This window comes from Bombina bombina, chromosome 2, assembly GCF_027579735.1.
Source record: "Bombina bombina isolate aBomBom1 chromosome 2, aBomBom1.pri, whole genome shotgun sequence".
Lineage (NCBI taxonomy): Eukaryota > Metazoa > Chordata > Amphibia > Anura > Bombinatoridae > Bombina > Bombina bombina.
In genome coordinates this window covers 96,234,510-96,252,219 of record NC_069500.1, presented here as the reverse complement: position 1 = coordinate 96,252,219, position 17,710 = coordinate 96,234,510, and the positions used below count along the sequence as shown (strand labels likewise).

The window sequence follows — 17,710 nt, the reverse complement described above, 5'->3', positions numbered from 1 at the left end:
TTACTATCTAATGCCTGTAAATTACCATGATTTGTTATCGGACTTTGCATTTAGAAAAGCACTTCAGATTAACCTCTAACTGCCTGATACCTGTAAATCCTCTTGCATCTTAGTAGACTGTACTACATTTATCTACCCTACTGCTCTTCACCTGAATAGATATTCCATCTGCTGAGTGCTCATATTCCTGCCTGCTGCTTCCTACAGCTCTCTGATCTGCTACAGATATGTGGTATGTGCATTAATTCTTATTTGGCATTTGTTTCTATGATAGCAGAGAGAGCAACATTTGGCTATTTTCTGCACTAGATTTATGGATTTGCACAGATATTTGCGTGTTGCACTGTTACATAAATAAATCTGGTGAAAATGGCTAAATGGCAAAACCTGTGGCCATATTTCGCATTCTGTAAGTGAAGGCCAAATATCAATAGAAGCACATGCTTAACAGGTGTTGTTTGCTTTGTGATTGGGTCAGCATATAATGGGGTACACTGAAGCAGGCAGAGTTGAAAAGTAATTTGAATTTCCCATGTTTCCTGAGCACACTGAAACCAAACATATGTTTGTTTCCTTAATCCTATAACAAAAATTAGTCCATTAAGTAGCAATATGGGGCCAGATTACAAGTGAAGCTCTAATTTACCGTGCACCCGTAAAGGGGCAAATTCACCCATTTACAGGTGCACGTTAAATAACCGGCCTTTACAAGTGGCTAGTTAATGGTAGAACTTTGAGCTAGACTTCATTAACCAGAGGTCCCTGCCGTTCAACCAAAGATACCAAGAGAACAAAGAAGTCAATTTGAGTTGTTTAAAATGGCATGCTCTATCTATGAACTTTGAAGGATATTTTGTATAATATTCACATTTAAATCATACAAAAAAAGAAAACATACATGTTCACACCAAATGCATATCTCCCATCATTTGTTGCTAGGTATTAGGGACTTAAGAGGTTGAGGGGGGACATTGCCATTTTTGTGGGCAAGGTCACGGGGTGGGGTTATGGTTCGATAGTGGACTGGATCAGGGGGTGTGTTTAGGTGGTTTGTAGACATGTCTGGGTGGTTAATGGAACATCAAGACTGCCTATGGGTGGGACTAATTTCATTTAATGTGTTACTTTAAAAAGTAAAATTATAACTATTGATATTTCTTTCTTTCCTATGGAGTCCACAATTCATTACTGTTGGGAATTCATCACCTGGTGACCATTAGGCAAAGACTCTGTATACCAAGAGCTTTAATAACCCCTCACTTCCTGTTTACTCACAGTATTTTCTTTGCTTAGTCATGGAGACAGGCAAAGATACAGGTGCTCTGTATTTATTTCAGATTTGCATGGATTTATTTGCAAAATTCCCTCAATGGACAGTTCCTGGAAGAGAGGGATATAGGAAGGTACTGGCTGTGCAGTGTAATTCTTTTCTCTGGAGTTATGGTAACAAGCTGGCCATGGCTGTTGCTGCAACAGTTCTTTTAGCTTCCTCCTGCTCGGACCTGTGATTTACTTCTTCAGTATTTTCCTCTACTGTCAGTCACAGTACAGGATGGGCTCTCTACTGTATCCTCATGACTAACAGCTGGGTAAGTACAGTGGAATGGGCATTTGCGGGGTAAGTACCTACATGACTCACACAGCCCACAAGCTATCAGTAAATACATTTCCTGATGTATATCATAGCCAGCTCCCATTGGGGACCATACAGAATACACTTGAATAGAATAAATGAATACAGCACCCACTACTTACAGGAGCATGGAGAAGGCTTACCAAGCCCAGACAGATCCAAATGAAAAAGTAATCTCCAGCTGTGGTGAGTAAAGTGACCTTTATTTTTCATACAGGGTCCAATATAACAAAGCAATGTTTCGGGCAAATAATAAGCCCTTTTTCAAGGCTTGAAAAAGGGCTTATTGTTAGCCCGAAACGTTGCTTTGTTATATTGGAACCTGTATGAAAAATAAAGGTCACTTTACTCACCACAGCTGGAGATTACTTTTTCATTTGGACAATACAGAATAACCTTAATATCAATCAGTTAATAGCATACTTCACAGGGGAAAAATAATTAACATGGACACCAGCCTTTCAGATTGGGGTGCAGTCTGGTGATCTTGAAGGTCTCAATGAGTTTGGTCTCTTCATGAGGCAAGGTTACCAATAAATATCTAAAACTCTGTGTGATCTTCAAAGCTTTTCAGGAGTGGCCTTTTCTCAGGACTGTTCCATTCAATCGATTTCAATACGACAACATTATGGTTATGGGCTATATAAATCATTGGGTGGTTGTCGCAGCACTCTAATGATAAAAGAGATTTTCCACATATTGAACTGGGCCGAAAGTCTTTACTGTATCATCTCAGCAATTCACATGTCAACAAGTGGGGAGCAGATTATTTGAGTCATCAAATTCTGCACTCAAGGGAATAGTCCCTCAATCAGGAAACCTTTCAATCAGTTTGTGTGTTGATGTGGCAGAAATCAATTTGATGGCACCCTGCTTGAATCACAAACTTCCCAAATATGGGTTAAGGTCGTGGGATCCTCATGCAGAATTGTTAGATGCTCTTGCAGTTTTGTGGTCTTTACTTTTTTTATCTAATTGTACTTCTTCCATGGGTAATTGTTTGTATCAAACAGGAACACATCTCAACTTAATAGTTCCTGCCTGGCCTAGCAGGAAGTGTTATGCCAGTTTGGTTAAAATGTCCAGCTCACCTCTGTGGCATCTTTCCCAGTACCCAGATCTGTTATCTCAGGTCTTTTCTTATGTCAAAATCTCTCAATTTGACTGCTTGTAGACTGCATGGTTAGTTCTATCACAAGACAGTTTCTCTGACTTTGTATTGGATACTTTGATTCTGGCTTGAAAGCCAGTCACTAGAAATATTTATCACAAAGTTTGAAATGTCGGCTAGATTGCGAGTTTTGTCGGTAAGGCTGTGCGGTGCTAACGCTCCTTTTTTTCTTACCGCTCCCTTTAAACAACGCTGGTATTACGAGTTTTCTGAAAGCCGGTGTTAGACTCAGAAAAGTGAGCGTTTAGCAAAATTTATCTCCACATCTCACCTCGATACCAGCGTTGCTTACGGTAGCGGTAAGCTGGCTAAATGTGCTTGTGCACGATTTCCCCATAGGAAACAATGGGGCTGAGCTGGCTGAAAAAAAACCTAACACCTGCAAAAAAGCAGCGTTCAGCTCCTAACGCAGCCCCATTGTTTCCTAACACCCTAACATGAACCCCGAGTCTAAACACCCCTAATCTTACACTTATTAACCCCTAATCTGCTGCCCCCAATGTCGCCGCAACTATATTAAATTAATTAACCCCTAATCTGCCGCCGCCAACGTTGCCGCCACTATAATAAAGTTATTAACCCCTAAACCTAAGTCTAACCCTAACACCCCCCTAATTTAAATATAATTTAAATAAATCTAAATAAAATAACTACAATTACATAAATTATTCCTATTTAAAACTAAATACTTACCGATAAAATAAACCATAAAATAGCTACAATATAACTAATAGTTACATTGTAGCTAGCTTATGATTTATTTTTATTTTACAGGCAACTTTGTATTTATTTTAACTAGGTACAATAGTTATTAAATAGTTATTAACTATTTAATAACTACCTAGCTAAAATAAGTACAAAATTACCTGTAAAATAAATCCTAACCTAAGTTACAATTACACCTAACACTACTCTATAAATAAATAAATTAACTAAATTAAATTAAACTAATTACAATTAAATTCAATAAACTAAAGTACAAAAAAAAGCAAACACTAAATTACAGAAAATAAAAAAAGAGTTACAATAATTTTAAACTAATTACACCTAATCTAATCCCCCTAATAAAATAAAAAAGCCCCCCAAAATAATACAATTTCCCTACCCTATACTAAATTCGAAAGGGCCTTTTGCGGGGCATTGCCCCAAAGTAATCAGTTCTTTTACCTGAAAAAGAAAAATACAATACCCCCCAACATTAAAACCCACCACCCACACACCCCTACTCTAAAACCCACCTAATCCCCCCTTAAAAAAACCTAACTCTAACCCCCTGAAGATCTCCCTACCTTGAGCCGTTTTGACCCAGCCGGGCACAAGTGGTCCTCCATACGGCAGAAGTCTTCATCCGATCGGGGCAGAAGAGGTCCTCCAGACAGCAGAAGGACGATCGGATGAAGACTTCTGCCGTATGGAGGACCACTTGTGCCCGGCTGGGTGAAGACTGCTCAAGTTAGGGTGATCTTCAGGGGGTTAGTGTTAGGTGTTTTAAGGGGGGATTGGGTGGGTTTTAGAGTAGGGGTATGTGGGTGGTGGGTTGTAATGTTGGGGGGGTATTGTATTTTTTTTTTACAGGTAAAAGAGCTGATTACTTTGGGGCACTGCCCCGCAAAAGGCCCTTTTAAGGGCTATTTGTCATTTAGTATAGGGTAGGGAATTTTATTATTTTGGGGGGGCTTTTTTATTTTATTAGGGGGATTAGATTAGATGTAATTAGTTTAAAATTCTTGTAATTCTTTTTTTATTTTCTGTAATTTTGTGTTGTTTTTTTTTTGTAATTTAGTTTATTTCATTTAATTGTAATTAGTTTAATTTAATTTAGTTAATTTATTTATTTATAGAGTAGTGTTAGGTGTAATTGTAACTTAGGTTAGGATTTATTTTACAGGTAATTTTGAATTTATTTTAGCTAGGTAGTTATTAAATGGTTAATAACTATTTAATAACTATTTTACCTAGTTAAAATAAATACAAAGTTGCCTGTAAAATAAAGATAAATCCTAAAATAGCTATAATGTAACTATTAGTTATATTGTAGCTATATTAGGGTTTATTTTATCTGTAAGTATTTAGTTTTAAATAGGAATAATTTATTTAATTGTAGTAAATTTATTTAGTTTAATTTAAATTATATTTAAGTTAGGGGGGGTTAGATTTAGGGTTAGACTTAGGTTTAGGGGTTAATAAATTTATTATAGTAGCGGCGACGTTGGGGTCGGCAGATTAGGAGTTAATAAATGTAGATTGTGTCTGCGATGTTAGGGACGGCAGATTAGGGGTTAATAAAATGTAACTAGTGTTTGCGAGGAGGGAGTGCAGCGGTTTAGGGATTAATACATTTATTAAAGTGGCGGTGATGTCCGGTCGGCAGATTAGGGGTTAAATAATTTTATTATAGGGTTTGCGATGTGGGGGTCTCGGTTTAGGGGTTCATAGGTAGTTTATGGGTGTTAGTGTACTTTGTAGCACTTTAGTTAAGAGTTTTATGTTTCGGCGTTAGCCCATAAAACTCTTAACTACTGACTTTTAAATGCGGTAGAAGTCTTGACAGGAGAGGGTCTACCGCTCACTTCTTCCAAGACTTGTAATACCAGCGTTAGGAAAATCCCATTAAAAAGATAGGATACGCAATTGACGTGGATTTGCGGTAGTCAAAAGTCGCGGAAGAAAAGTGAGCGGTACACCTGTACCTGCCAAACTTGTAATACCAGCGGGCGTTAAAAAGCAGCGTTGGGACCTCTCAACGCTGCTTTTTAAGGCTAACGCAGAACTCGTAATCTAGGCGTATATTTCTTGGTGTTCAAATCAAGCATATTTCTCCTCCATAGAATTTGAAATTGGCCCTAAAGGTATTGCAATCTCCACTTTTGAGTCTTTGCATACACTGGATCTACAGTTGTTGGAAAGTTTTTATACACTAGATTTTTGCCTTTGCTGAGGAAGCTTTTGGCAGGATGGTTCTTAGCAGTGATGTGCAGTCAGTAGAAGCAGGTGAGGCAGGGCTTCACCTCTCATATGGCAAAAATATATATATATTTTATTGGTTTAAAAAAAAAAATTGCATTTTTTTTCCCCAGTATTTTTTTTTTCACAGCTACATGTTGTGCAATGGAGAGGCACAAGCAGGTCTGCTGGCCACTGCCCTCCATTACACAACATGCTGCGCCACCTACTGGATGAAAGTAGTTAAGATCATTGCATGGCCCATAAGTGCTTATTTGAGGCAGGCTGACCCAATCCAGTGAGAGGCATCAGTCAGGGGAAGTTAGGGTTGGGGCTGGATGTTAAATCATATAAAACAAAACAAAAATAATGTGTTACTGTCCTGTGCAGTTGCCAGCTTTGCTTCAGTGAAAAAGAGAGTTTTGTACTTCCCCTCCAAGTGCAGTGGATTGTGCCGCTGTCACTTCCTTACAGAGCAGGAAGAGATGAAGTGAGCAGTGTTTTAGCCACATTTTATTAAAGTAAGTGCTGCAACCTTAGATTTTGCTGAAACGGATTCTGTTAGTGAAAACTATAATTTAATGAATGTGGTTTAGTGTTTTTTTACTCTATAGACTATTAGCATTTGATAGTCACTTAAAATATTACTTAAACATTCAGTGGTGCCTCCCCCATTTCAGTGTTCCCTCTCTCCCCACTTATGTGTCTCCTCCCTCTGTCTCCCTCTCTCCCCCTTCTGTCTCACTCCCCTCTGTCTGTCTCTCTCTCTCTCTCTCTCTCTCTCCCCCTGTCACTCTCTCTCTCTCCTCTGTCTCTCTCTCCCCTATGTCTCTCTCTCTCTCTCTCTCTCTCTCTCTCTCTCTCTCTCTCATGTAGCTATAGTATTTCATTTAAACCAGTGATTCCTTAGGTGTATGTTGGACAACAAATAATAATTTATTAATGCTCCCATTCATATGTACTGTTCTGTTTCAGATATTTAAAATAGATTGTATACTATTAGTATTTGATAGTCACTTAAAATATTACTTAAAAATTCAATGGTGTCTCCCCCCTTTCAGTGTTCCCTCTCCCCCCCTTGTGTGTCTCTCTCCCTCCCTCTCTCTCTCTCTCTCTATCCATCTCTATTTATTTATCCGTCTCTCTCTCTATCCATCTCTCTCTCTCTCTATCACTCCCACTCCCTCTGTCTCTCTTCTTATGTGTCGTTCTCCCCCATGGTCTCTTTCTCTCTCTATCTCTCTTCCTCCCCCTCTGACTCATCCCTTATGTGTCTCTCTAACCCTCTGTGTGGGATTGTGTCTCTCTCTCTCTCCCCCTCTCCCCCCGTCTTTCTCTCTCCTTCTCCCCCCGAGTGCTTTTCTGTGTTTCTGTCTACCTTTTATTTATTTAATTAATGAATTGGTGGTGCCATCTGAGGATGTGGCTTTAGTTAAAGGGGTGGGGTCAAGCGCCCCACCATTTTTAAATTTCACCAGCCGCCACTGGATCAAGACATTTTTATATTTACTGAATAATGAAGGAATCTATAAGCATAATTTGCAGCATTAAAGTAAAAAGTATGTTTTAAACATATTTTAATGGGCCTGGATTTCTAGATCTCATAATCAGAGCGATTTCTAGATCTCATAATCAGAGCAAGCATTTTGTTATCTGGCAAGAGTTTGTGTTACAATCCTTTAGACTAAAATCAGATGTTTACTAAGGTGACCAGTTTTCCAAGACACCATTTAAAGGGACATGAAACCCATATGTCAGAAGTCAATGCGGGTGCACTGTTATTGCACAAATGTGTATTGACGAAGTATACTAGCTGTGGACATCGGGACTGGGAGCCAATGGGTTTGTCAGCCTGCCCATGGACTTGAAATAAAGGAAGAGCCAGCAATTTCACTGTTCTTATCATAAGTTTCTCCAAAGACTCTATGGGGCATTTACCAATGTCTGGCGGACATGATACGTTGTAGCGTATCATGTCCGCCAGACATCGCTGAATGCTGACAGCATACACTGTCGGCATTTAACAATGCACAAGCAGTTTTGGTGAACTGCTTGTGCAATGCCACCCCCAGCAGATTCGCAGCCAATCGGCCGCTGGCAGGGGGTGTCAATCAACCCGATTGTATAGGATCAGACGGATTGATGTCCGCAGCCTCAGAGGCAGCGGAACAGTTAAAGGGACACTGTACCCAATTTTTTTCTTTTGTGATTCAGATAGAGCATGCAATTTTAAGCAACTTTCTAATGTACTCCTATTATCAAATTTTCTTCATTCTCTTGGTATGTTTATTTGAAAAGCAAGAATTTAAGTTTAGATGCCGGCCCATTTTTGGTGAACAACCTGGGTTGTCATTGCTGATTGGACAGCACCAATAAACAAATGCTGTCCATGGTTGTGAACAACAAATTTGCTGGCTCCTTAGCTTAGATGCCTTCTTTTTCAAATAAAGATATCAAGAGAATGAAGAAAAATTGATAACAGAAGTAAATTAGAAAGTTGCTTAAAATTGCATGCTCTATTCGAATCATGAAAGATTTTTTTTTGTTTCAGTATCCCTTTAAGGAGCAGCAGTCTTAAGACCGCTGCTTCATAACTGCTGTTGGAAACAGGGGCCATTTGGCCCTTGATAAATTGTCCTCTAGGTCTGTTATGTGTAAGGACAGAATTCATTCCCTATTTTTAAACCTTGAATTAAAAGTTTTAAATGTCAATGTAAAGGTCATAAACATTTTGCTGTTCCATTTAAAAGAAGGTATGTAAAATGTATGACACGCTTTGTTTTCAGTATCACTTGTGCATGTTTTTCCTACTGCTTCAATATCTGTTTAAATTGTGTAGTATTGTTTTGCTACTGTTTTTATATACTTGATATAAATGTTTTTAATTTAATGTGAAAGTCAAGGCTTATCCGGGTACAAAAGTAAGTGAACAGTGTCTTATTTTTATGTTCAACCAAACAAGGGACTATTTTAATTTGCCTTAAAGGGCCATAATACCCAAATGTTTAAACACTTGAAAGTGATGCAGCATAGCTGTAAAAAGCTGACTAGAAAATATCTCCTGAACATCTCTATGTAAAAAAGAAAGATATTTTACCTCAAAAGTTCCTCAGTAGCCACCTCCCATTGTAAAGGATTTCTAAGCAGCATTTTAGTATGTCTGTCCTGGGACATCTGAAGGGATGAGCATCGTGCACTCTCATCTTATTTCACCAATCAGGTAAAGGAAGTTTACAATGAAATCTCATGAGAGTCAAGTCAAATCTCATGAGATCACAGTAAAAGTTCATGACCTCAGCACTGCTGATTGGCTGCTGTTCATTTCTTCATTTTTTTTATTTTTTTTACCTGCAGCTGGGAGCAGTTGAGTATAACTTTTTACACAGAACTAACTCTACTGAGCTGAGGAGATTGTGAGGTAAAATATCTTCCTTTTTTACATAGAGATGCTCAGGTGATATTTTCCTGTCAGCTTTTTACAGTTATACTGCATCAGTTTCAAGTGATTTAGCATATGAGTATTATGTCCCTTTAAAGAATTACAGTTACAATTATTTGTATTAAATGTATATATCTTATTGGAAAATACTTGGGAAAAATGTTGTTTAAAATTAAAAAAATTCTATCCTCAGTTTTTTATGTATATTTATAAATAACTTTTTTTTCATAGGCCATGGGTCAAAATCTGTGTTTAATTTTAAAATGTAAATAATATCTTAGTTGCCAAATAATTTATATGGAACATCAATAAACACTAATGTTTAAAAATGCAGAACGAAACACTGCTGCTCTCATCAGAATCACCGGGAAACAACGTATACTAATTATACCTGCATTTAGCTTCACAAACAGTGATAGAACTGGATGAATGTCACCTTGATCACTCAGACTTCATTCTTATGGTTAAGTTGTTCTTTAAAACCATACAAGGTTACCTACAAAATTCTTCTTTATCTCAAGAAAACTTTATTTAGCAGTTTAGTTTTAACGGACACAATAATAAACCATTAAAGGGACATGGGAGACAAATTTTGCTTCTGTTTTTAAATATACCTCTTCCTGAAGATAACCTCTGTTAAAACTAAGCTGCTTTCCATGGGCATGTGTCAGGATGGAGGCTTAGGAGGGTGCTAGTGTCTTGATTACCATATAATATAGGCTATTATTACACACATCACACACACTGCTGCAATATGAACCCAAGACTCATTATAAGCTTAATTTTTTAAGTGGATAAAGCATTGCATATATAAAGAAAATAAATATTATCATGCTATAGTATTTTTGTGTAATACTAAATTGACTGTCTATCTCTAAGGATTACAAAGACGACAAGATGACTCACACTCAAACTAAAAGGGAAAAAAACGTTATTTTATCAATATGAAACATTTAATCTCTGTGGCAACTATAACTGGAATAATACTGCAAACTAATATCTTCCAAATGACTTAAAGGACCAGTCAACATAGTAGATTTGCATAATCAACAAATACAAGATAACGAGACAATGTAATTGCACTTAGTCTGAACTTCAAATGAGAAGTAGGTTTTTTTTCTGACAATTTTAAGTTATGTCTTTTTCCACTCCCCTTGTACCATGTGACAGCCATCAGCCAATCACAAATGAATACACGTACCATGTGACAGCCATCAGCCATTCACAAATGCATACACACTTATTCTTGCACATGCTCAGTAGGAGCTGGTGACTCAAAAAGTTTAAATATATAAAGACTGTGCACATTTAGTTAATGGAAGTAAATTGGAAAGTTGTTTAGAATGGCATGCTCTATCTGAATAATGAAAGTTTAATTGATTGAGTGTCCCTTTAAAGGAACAGCAAACACCTTGTAATTACAACATTCTATCTGCAGTTTTTTACTAGAATAACATACCAGCAGAGTCTAGATTTAATTAGAACAGATGACATGTGCTCCATCAGTTGTCAGAACTGGTTAAACTATGTAAAATAAATTGATAGGCCTAATATTTTTATATGTATGTTTTTGTTTCGTACAGCAAATCCATGTGAACTGCATTGCAAGCCCATCGAAGGGAAATTTGCTGAAAAGCTGCTTGATGCTGTTATTGATGGTACTCCTTGCTTTGAAGGAAACAACAGTAAAGATGTCTGCATAAATGGAATGTGTAAGGTATTTGGTATGTTTCATTTGCTAAACTGTAACTTTAAAAACATCTTGTTTTCTGTGCACTCTCATTGAATCTATAAAGATAATTGCAGACACTGAAACCCTTATTTTTTTTTCTCATACTAAAAAAAAAATGTTTATTGCAGCTACAGCTAATTACAGGCAGCATCAGGAAGTTCACAAAGAAAAGATATAACTACTTTGCACAAACTTACATTTAAATATCCCTTGCCTAGTGACAGGGCCAACAGTTAAAACATATCTTTTTTTCAAAATTCTTTAAAAAGTATCATACTGATACTAAGTTAAAAACAATTAAAGGGAAAGGAAAGTGAAAATTAAACTTGCATAATTTAGATAGAACATGTAATTTCAAGATACTTTTAATTCACTTCTAGTTTCAAATGTGCTTCATTTTCTTGGTATCCCTTGTTGAAAAAGAATATGCACATATTCTACACTAGTGGGAGCTAGGTGCTGATTGGTGCCTGCACACATTTGTCTCTTGTGATTGGCTAACTAGCTGTGTTCAGCAAGCTGCCAGCAGTGCAATGCTGTTCCTTCTGCAAAGGATAACAGGATAATATAGCAAATTTGATAATAGAAGTATATTGGAAAGTTGTTTAAAATTGTATGTTCCATCCAAATCATGAAATAAAATGTGGGAGTTTCCTTTCCCTTTACAAAGGAGATAAACAAGTAGCACTACCTGCGTGCCTGTGATTAAATACACTGAAGAGCCAATTGTACCTATGTGTTCATCACAGAATAACAGTTAACATATAAAGATGGTAATTCTCCAAATAAATCCTAGAGCAACAATAGACTCAGAGGCTCATTGTGAAACACCCAGTGAGTATAAATGTTTCCTAACATATTACAGACTTTGATTGCATGAGCCCTACAAAAGTGGGATATCAATAGGCTTATTATCTTATCAAGTTATCTCTCGTTGGGTGGGTATTCACAATTATTGTAAAAAAGGTCCGGGCATAGTCAAGTTTTTAGAACAGTGTAAAACTCTCAAAATGAATTAACAAATGAATAAGGCAAAATGTACAAACACTGCATAATTATATAATCAGGTACACACAGGCAGGCGAACACCTGATGCGCGTTTTGCCTGACCTTTATCAAAGGCGTGAGCGGCCCCTTCTCAGCCGGTATTTATTACTATATCTACAAATCATATCTACACAGTACAACACACCCTACTGTGGGTAGTCCTTATTCGTCCAACACGACTGCCAATCACTAACTCCTACATACTCATATGTGACATACCCCCTTTTACTTCAAAGAGGCGTTTGTGATTCTGTTATAGCGATTGGCCTACTGTGGGTTATTGTAGGGATACAGGCCTCTCCACGGCGATATGTTCGAATATAAATAAGGAAGGTTAAAAAGACATCATGCCTAGTATATATAATAGCTTTATTAGTCAATATTCTCAAGATGAGGGAAGATTGATGTTAATATTACGGACCCCTATTAATGCGATACCCTCATTCACAATATTCACAAATCACTAAGACAAGATGACTCCACCCGTCAGATTAAATTAAAGTGTAATATTAATAATTAGAATATCTACACAGTTGGTATAATTGACCATACTTATTCCTATCTCAATCCAATCTCAAAAATTCTGTTTCAGAAAACCGATCCTAGCAAAACAGGATGACCTATATATGTGTACTAAATAACAGGAACAGTTACTAGTGTACAGATATGTCAGTCATTTCCACATATTTTCCACTATTTCAGAGTAGGTCATGACTTCATAGTACTAACATCTCAGTTTATTTTTGACATATTCCCATATGTTCTTTACAAAATGACTGTGAATTAGTTTGTTCCTAAATGTGGGGGCCAACTGGTTTGAATCCTGCCACTAAAAGCAATGGCAAATGTCAGTGGCGTCACTAGGGTTGGTGTCACCCGATGCGGTAAGTTATGGTGTCACCCCCCCCCCACCCAGAAAGCAGACACACACAAAAACACAGGCAAACACACATACAAACACTCAGACACACTTAAAAACATACTCAGATGCACACACAAACACTCGGAAACACACTCAGACACACACACAAAAACACTGAGACACACAAAAACTCAGACACACACATACAAAATATGTAAACTGCACTACATTAATTATGAAGCTCATGCCTAGAGCTGCTCCCTGGCTCAGCAGAACATCAAATGAAAGATAAACAGAGCACTCTAAAATAAATCACTGAAGAAAAGGTTTAGGTGCGCAAACTATGAAAATTCTGCTCTCTGACTCTGTTCCAAGTCTTTTCAGTGCACAGCCCTGGGCCGCATGTCACTGAGCAGTGAGCACAGATAGGCAGGCAGGTTTAGGCTAGCAGCGCAACCTTGCAAGCCCCACGGCACACCCACAATATTCATAGTGAAATTGGGCAGGGGAGGAGCAAAGTACAAACAAGCAAAAGCAGCCAGGAAAACTATTTGTTGAAATTGCAGCACTGGCTCAAGGGGCAAAAAAATTGTGTGTCTACAACTTCCCCAGTCCCACTAATGTTCACAAATGCCAGCCTCTAATAAAATAATCTATGCATCTCAACATTGTATTTCTTTGAATTTCAATAAAATTAAACACCCGGGTGTCACCCGGGTGCGGCCCGCCCCCCCCTAGTGACGCCACTGGCAAATGTAGTGTATTTAAAACATACTGTAGATATGTCTGTTCAATATTCCTTCAATGACATTGGAATTGAAATTATACATGCTCACAAAACAAATCATCACTGAGTTTTTCTTTATCTTTTTGGGATTGAGTAGACTGTCCCTGGGGTTTTAAAGCTCTATAGTATGTTTTTTTTCACCAATGTTCTAGGAAACCCACCTTGTTTTTGAAACGCATCATCAGATCTTTAGCTTTGATTTTAAAACAATTAAAATCAGAGCAATTTTTCCTCACTCTCAGAAGTTCACCAGAGGATGAAATGAGCATGTCCATTTGGTAGAGTGATGATGACTACTCTCAAACCTGAGTAAAGAATTAGTCGATATCTCTTTTCTATATTTTTATATAGGTCTGTAATAATGTTTCCATTAATGCCTCATCTAATTCTTAAGACTTATTCTGAATACTGTGGACTTTTCATGTTTAACATAAAAGTACAAACACAGCTGTATTCCACACAGTCATTGGTTGCACACTCTAGTAAGCCATTTATAACCATTCGAATGTTGGCCTCAGCCAGTACCTAAGATTGCAAACATAGTTAGAGGGGGGAGGGTTAGAGAGCTTTTTGGGAGGGATCAGGGAGGCTGGAGGGTAAGGGGGGATCCTACACTGCAGAAAATATTTTTTTTTTTCTTTTTGTAAAAATGACTTAAAACTTAATTTTGTCAGACTGTCTGCCAATACCAGGGCCGGATTGGGACCAATAAAAGTTCCGGGCATTTTGGGGCATAGTGGCCCACTCCCCCCCCTCCCCACCACAACTTCTTATTTAATCATACTTAAAATAGGGTGTCTGACCTTAACTGGTGCTCCCTGGGAAAATTAGAAATTTTGCGCCCCCCCCCCCCAACAAATTCTAAACTCTATAATCAGAATCAGATATATACAAACTAAACAAAAATTCACAAAAAAAGGAATAGCAATAGTTTAATTTTAAGACTCTATTAAAGAAACAGTCAAGTCAAAATTAAACTTTCATGATTCAGATAGAGCAGCAATTTTAAGCAACTCTCTAATTTACTCCTAATATCAATTTATCTTCGTTCTCTTGGTATCTTTATTTGAAAAAGCAAGAATGTAAGCATAGGAGCAGGCCCATTTTTGGTTCACCACCTGGGTAGCAGTTTCTGATTTGTGTCTAAATGTAGCCACCAGTCAGCAAGCTCTACCCAGGTGATGAACCAAAAATGGGCCGGCTCCTAAGCTTAAATTGAGATAAAGATACCAAGAGAACAAAGAAAAATGATAATAGAAGTAAATTAGAAGGGTGCTTAATTGCATGCTCTATCTAAATCATGAAAGTTTAATTTTGACTAGACATTTCCATTAAGCAAACCAACATCCTCATCATTCAGCCTAGGACAGGTGCAACAATTTTTAGAGCTACTACTGAATGGAATGTCTTTTTGGTAGTAGTAATCAATGACAACCAGTTTTGCACACCATAAAAGAGGGACTATATAGTTCTATACACTATTGAAAGCAGAAGGTACCATAAAGAAAATCATACATACATGCCTATTGCGTGAGCATGTATGTATGTATATATATATATATATATATATATATATAAAACACACACATATATATATAACACACAAACACACATATATATATATATTATAACACACACACACATTTATATATATGTATATATATATATATATATATATATATATATATATATATATATATATATATAACACACAAACACACATATATATATATATTTATATATAAATATTGTGTGTGTAAATATATAGTTATTATATTTTATATATATTATGTGTGTGTATATATATATATGTATATATATATATATATATATATTATATAAATATATATATTATAACATGCACACACATATATATATATATTCATATATTATAACACGCACACACATATAAATATACACACGTGTATATATATATATATATATATATATATATGAATATTTTTTATAATTTATTTATTTTACACATCTTAGTTTATTTAATCTATTATTTTACACTTGATAAGGAAGCAACCTTCAATAATTCGGAATTTGAAAATACATTGGAGCTTACACTGACTAGTGCAGACATCATTGCTAAGGGCTGAAAATCAATAATACCAGCCCATCCACATAACCTCCTCACCTCTACAGAGCTCTTAGGAAAACATAACATTTGGAGCACAATTTAACCCCATGTCTGCCAAAACGGACTACAGTACACTACATTGGAATACACTGCAGCCTTCTCTTGCAGCTAAGGGGTTAAACTGTGTGATCTGATTCTGGATGTTTTATTCCCTCAAAACTTAAGTTGAATGGCAAACAAAGCTGCAGCCAAATGCCAATAGAAGCTTGCAAAGTGTGTGTTGTCTGAGACAACAAACACTTTGCAAGCTTCTATTGGCATTTGGCTGTCTGTAAAGCAAACCCCGCAGCATCAAAGTTAATGTGATGGCAAATCACAAACCACGACCTACACATTTAATACCGCATCTCGCTCTCACTGTTGACCTCAGTCCAACTCTCCGCAGTATATCAGATGCATGCGTGAGACAGAGTTATAGAATTGTGAGCACTTTTACATGCTCCAATGCAATGTACACTCCCACAGTCCCACTCTTAGGCAAACAGAAACACACACCCTATGTGGCTGCTGGGCTTTTCAAGTCAGAGTGAGACAGTGCTGTGAGATAGAACACAGACCCCTAGAAATGGTCCTTACTGGCACCGTGGCACGTGTAATCTATCTATCCCCGCCAAACCCCATAGTCGGCTGCAGTCTGCAGAGCCGGAGTAAAACTGGGCAAGTGTACTAGAAAAAAAAAGGTGCTCTCTGCTCACCTGGCTGCCCAGCTCCCGCTGTCCACCACCTGCTAAATCCTAAGTCATGGCTGCTGCTGGGCCCGACCGGCATCATCTCTCATCTGTCTGACTCGTCATCTCCATCCACGTACTCTCTCCCGATGATGACAGGTCTGAGTCTGACACAGCCTCTGTGACTCACTGTGAGTGTCACATGGACACGGCGTGCACGGCATCAGTGTAGTGCAGCCGCATGCCGGTCTGCCGGATGTTGTCACTCAGTGGTGCCAGAGTGCAGACTGCGGATCTGATAACATCTCTGAGAGTTGAGACTGAGAGTGTGTGCGGCCGGGTGGCCACCGCAACCGATATTAAATAGGGTATTGGCTGGCTAAGGCAGCGGCGCCAGCTTGCCTTGGAAAATCCAGTGTCACTGTTCCAAAAATAAATAAATTTTTAATACATAATAAAAAATAAAATTTCATTTTTTTTCTCAAAAAAAATATCGTTCAATGTGGTAATGGGCGCGGCCAAAATACCGCGTGGTCCACCGGGCAAATGCCCGGTATGCCCGATGCTCAGTCCAGGCCTGCTTACTGGCACCATGGCACGTGTAATCTATCTATCCCCGCCAAACCCCATAGTCGGCTGCAGTCTGCAGAGCCGGAGTAAAACTGGGCCAGTGCAGTGGCGGCTGGTGAATTTTTAGGATGGGGGTGCACAAGACCCTGCCCCTATTAGAAAGCCACGCCCCTTTGAAAAAACACGCCCCTTTGAAAAAACACGCCCCTTTTAACAAGCCACACCCATTTTAAAAGCCACACCCCTTTGCGAAAGTCACGCCAATCAAATGGTCCCACCCATTTGAACCAGCAGTGTTTTTGGTCATCGTCTTCTTGAGATATCCAGCCCCGGCCTGGGTGTAACTTCAAGTGAAGTTTATGACTGATTCCTCAACATTATTCTGAAGTATCTGCTGATATTGAGTGGAATCCATGAGACCCTCAACAATATTCCCAGTAGTACAGGTCTTTGGAGGTGGTCTGTGGGCTGTTTTTGACCGTTCTCACCATCCTTTGCCTTTGCCTCTGGCCCTCTCCGATATTTTACTTGCCCTGCCACTTTTGGCTTTAACAAGAACTGTGCCTGTGGTCTTCCATATCCTCACCATGCATTGCTCAGTGTGTTCCTCACAGTGGACACAGACATCTTAAATCTATGAATGCATACTCTTCAGTATAGCCATGTTCACGTGCGACAGTGCACAAATGGAGGAGCCTACACTACCTGCCCA

At 38.1% G+C, this 17,710-nt stretch overlaps 1 protein-coding gene across 1 annotated transcript in view; it reads left to right on the top strand.

Annotated features, from left to right (window-relative positions):
• Positions 1-17,710, top strand: part of ADAMTS12 (ADAM metallopeptidase with thrombospondin type 1 motif 12) — a 1,263,798-nt gene that overhangs the window by 875,927 nt on the left and 370,161 nt on the right. The window contains exon 13 of the mRNA XM_053701185.1: positions 10,770-10,903. Within this exon, the coding sequence (XP_053557160.1) occupies positions 10,770-10,903 (134 nt within the window). The remainder of the gene's footprint in view (positions 1-10,769; positions 10,904-17,710) is intronic.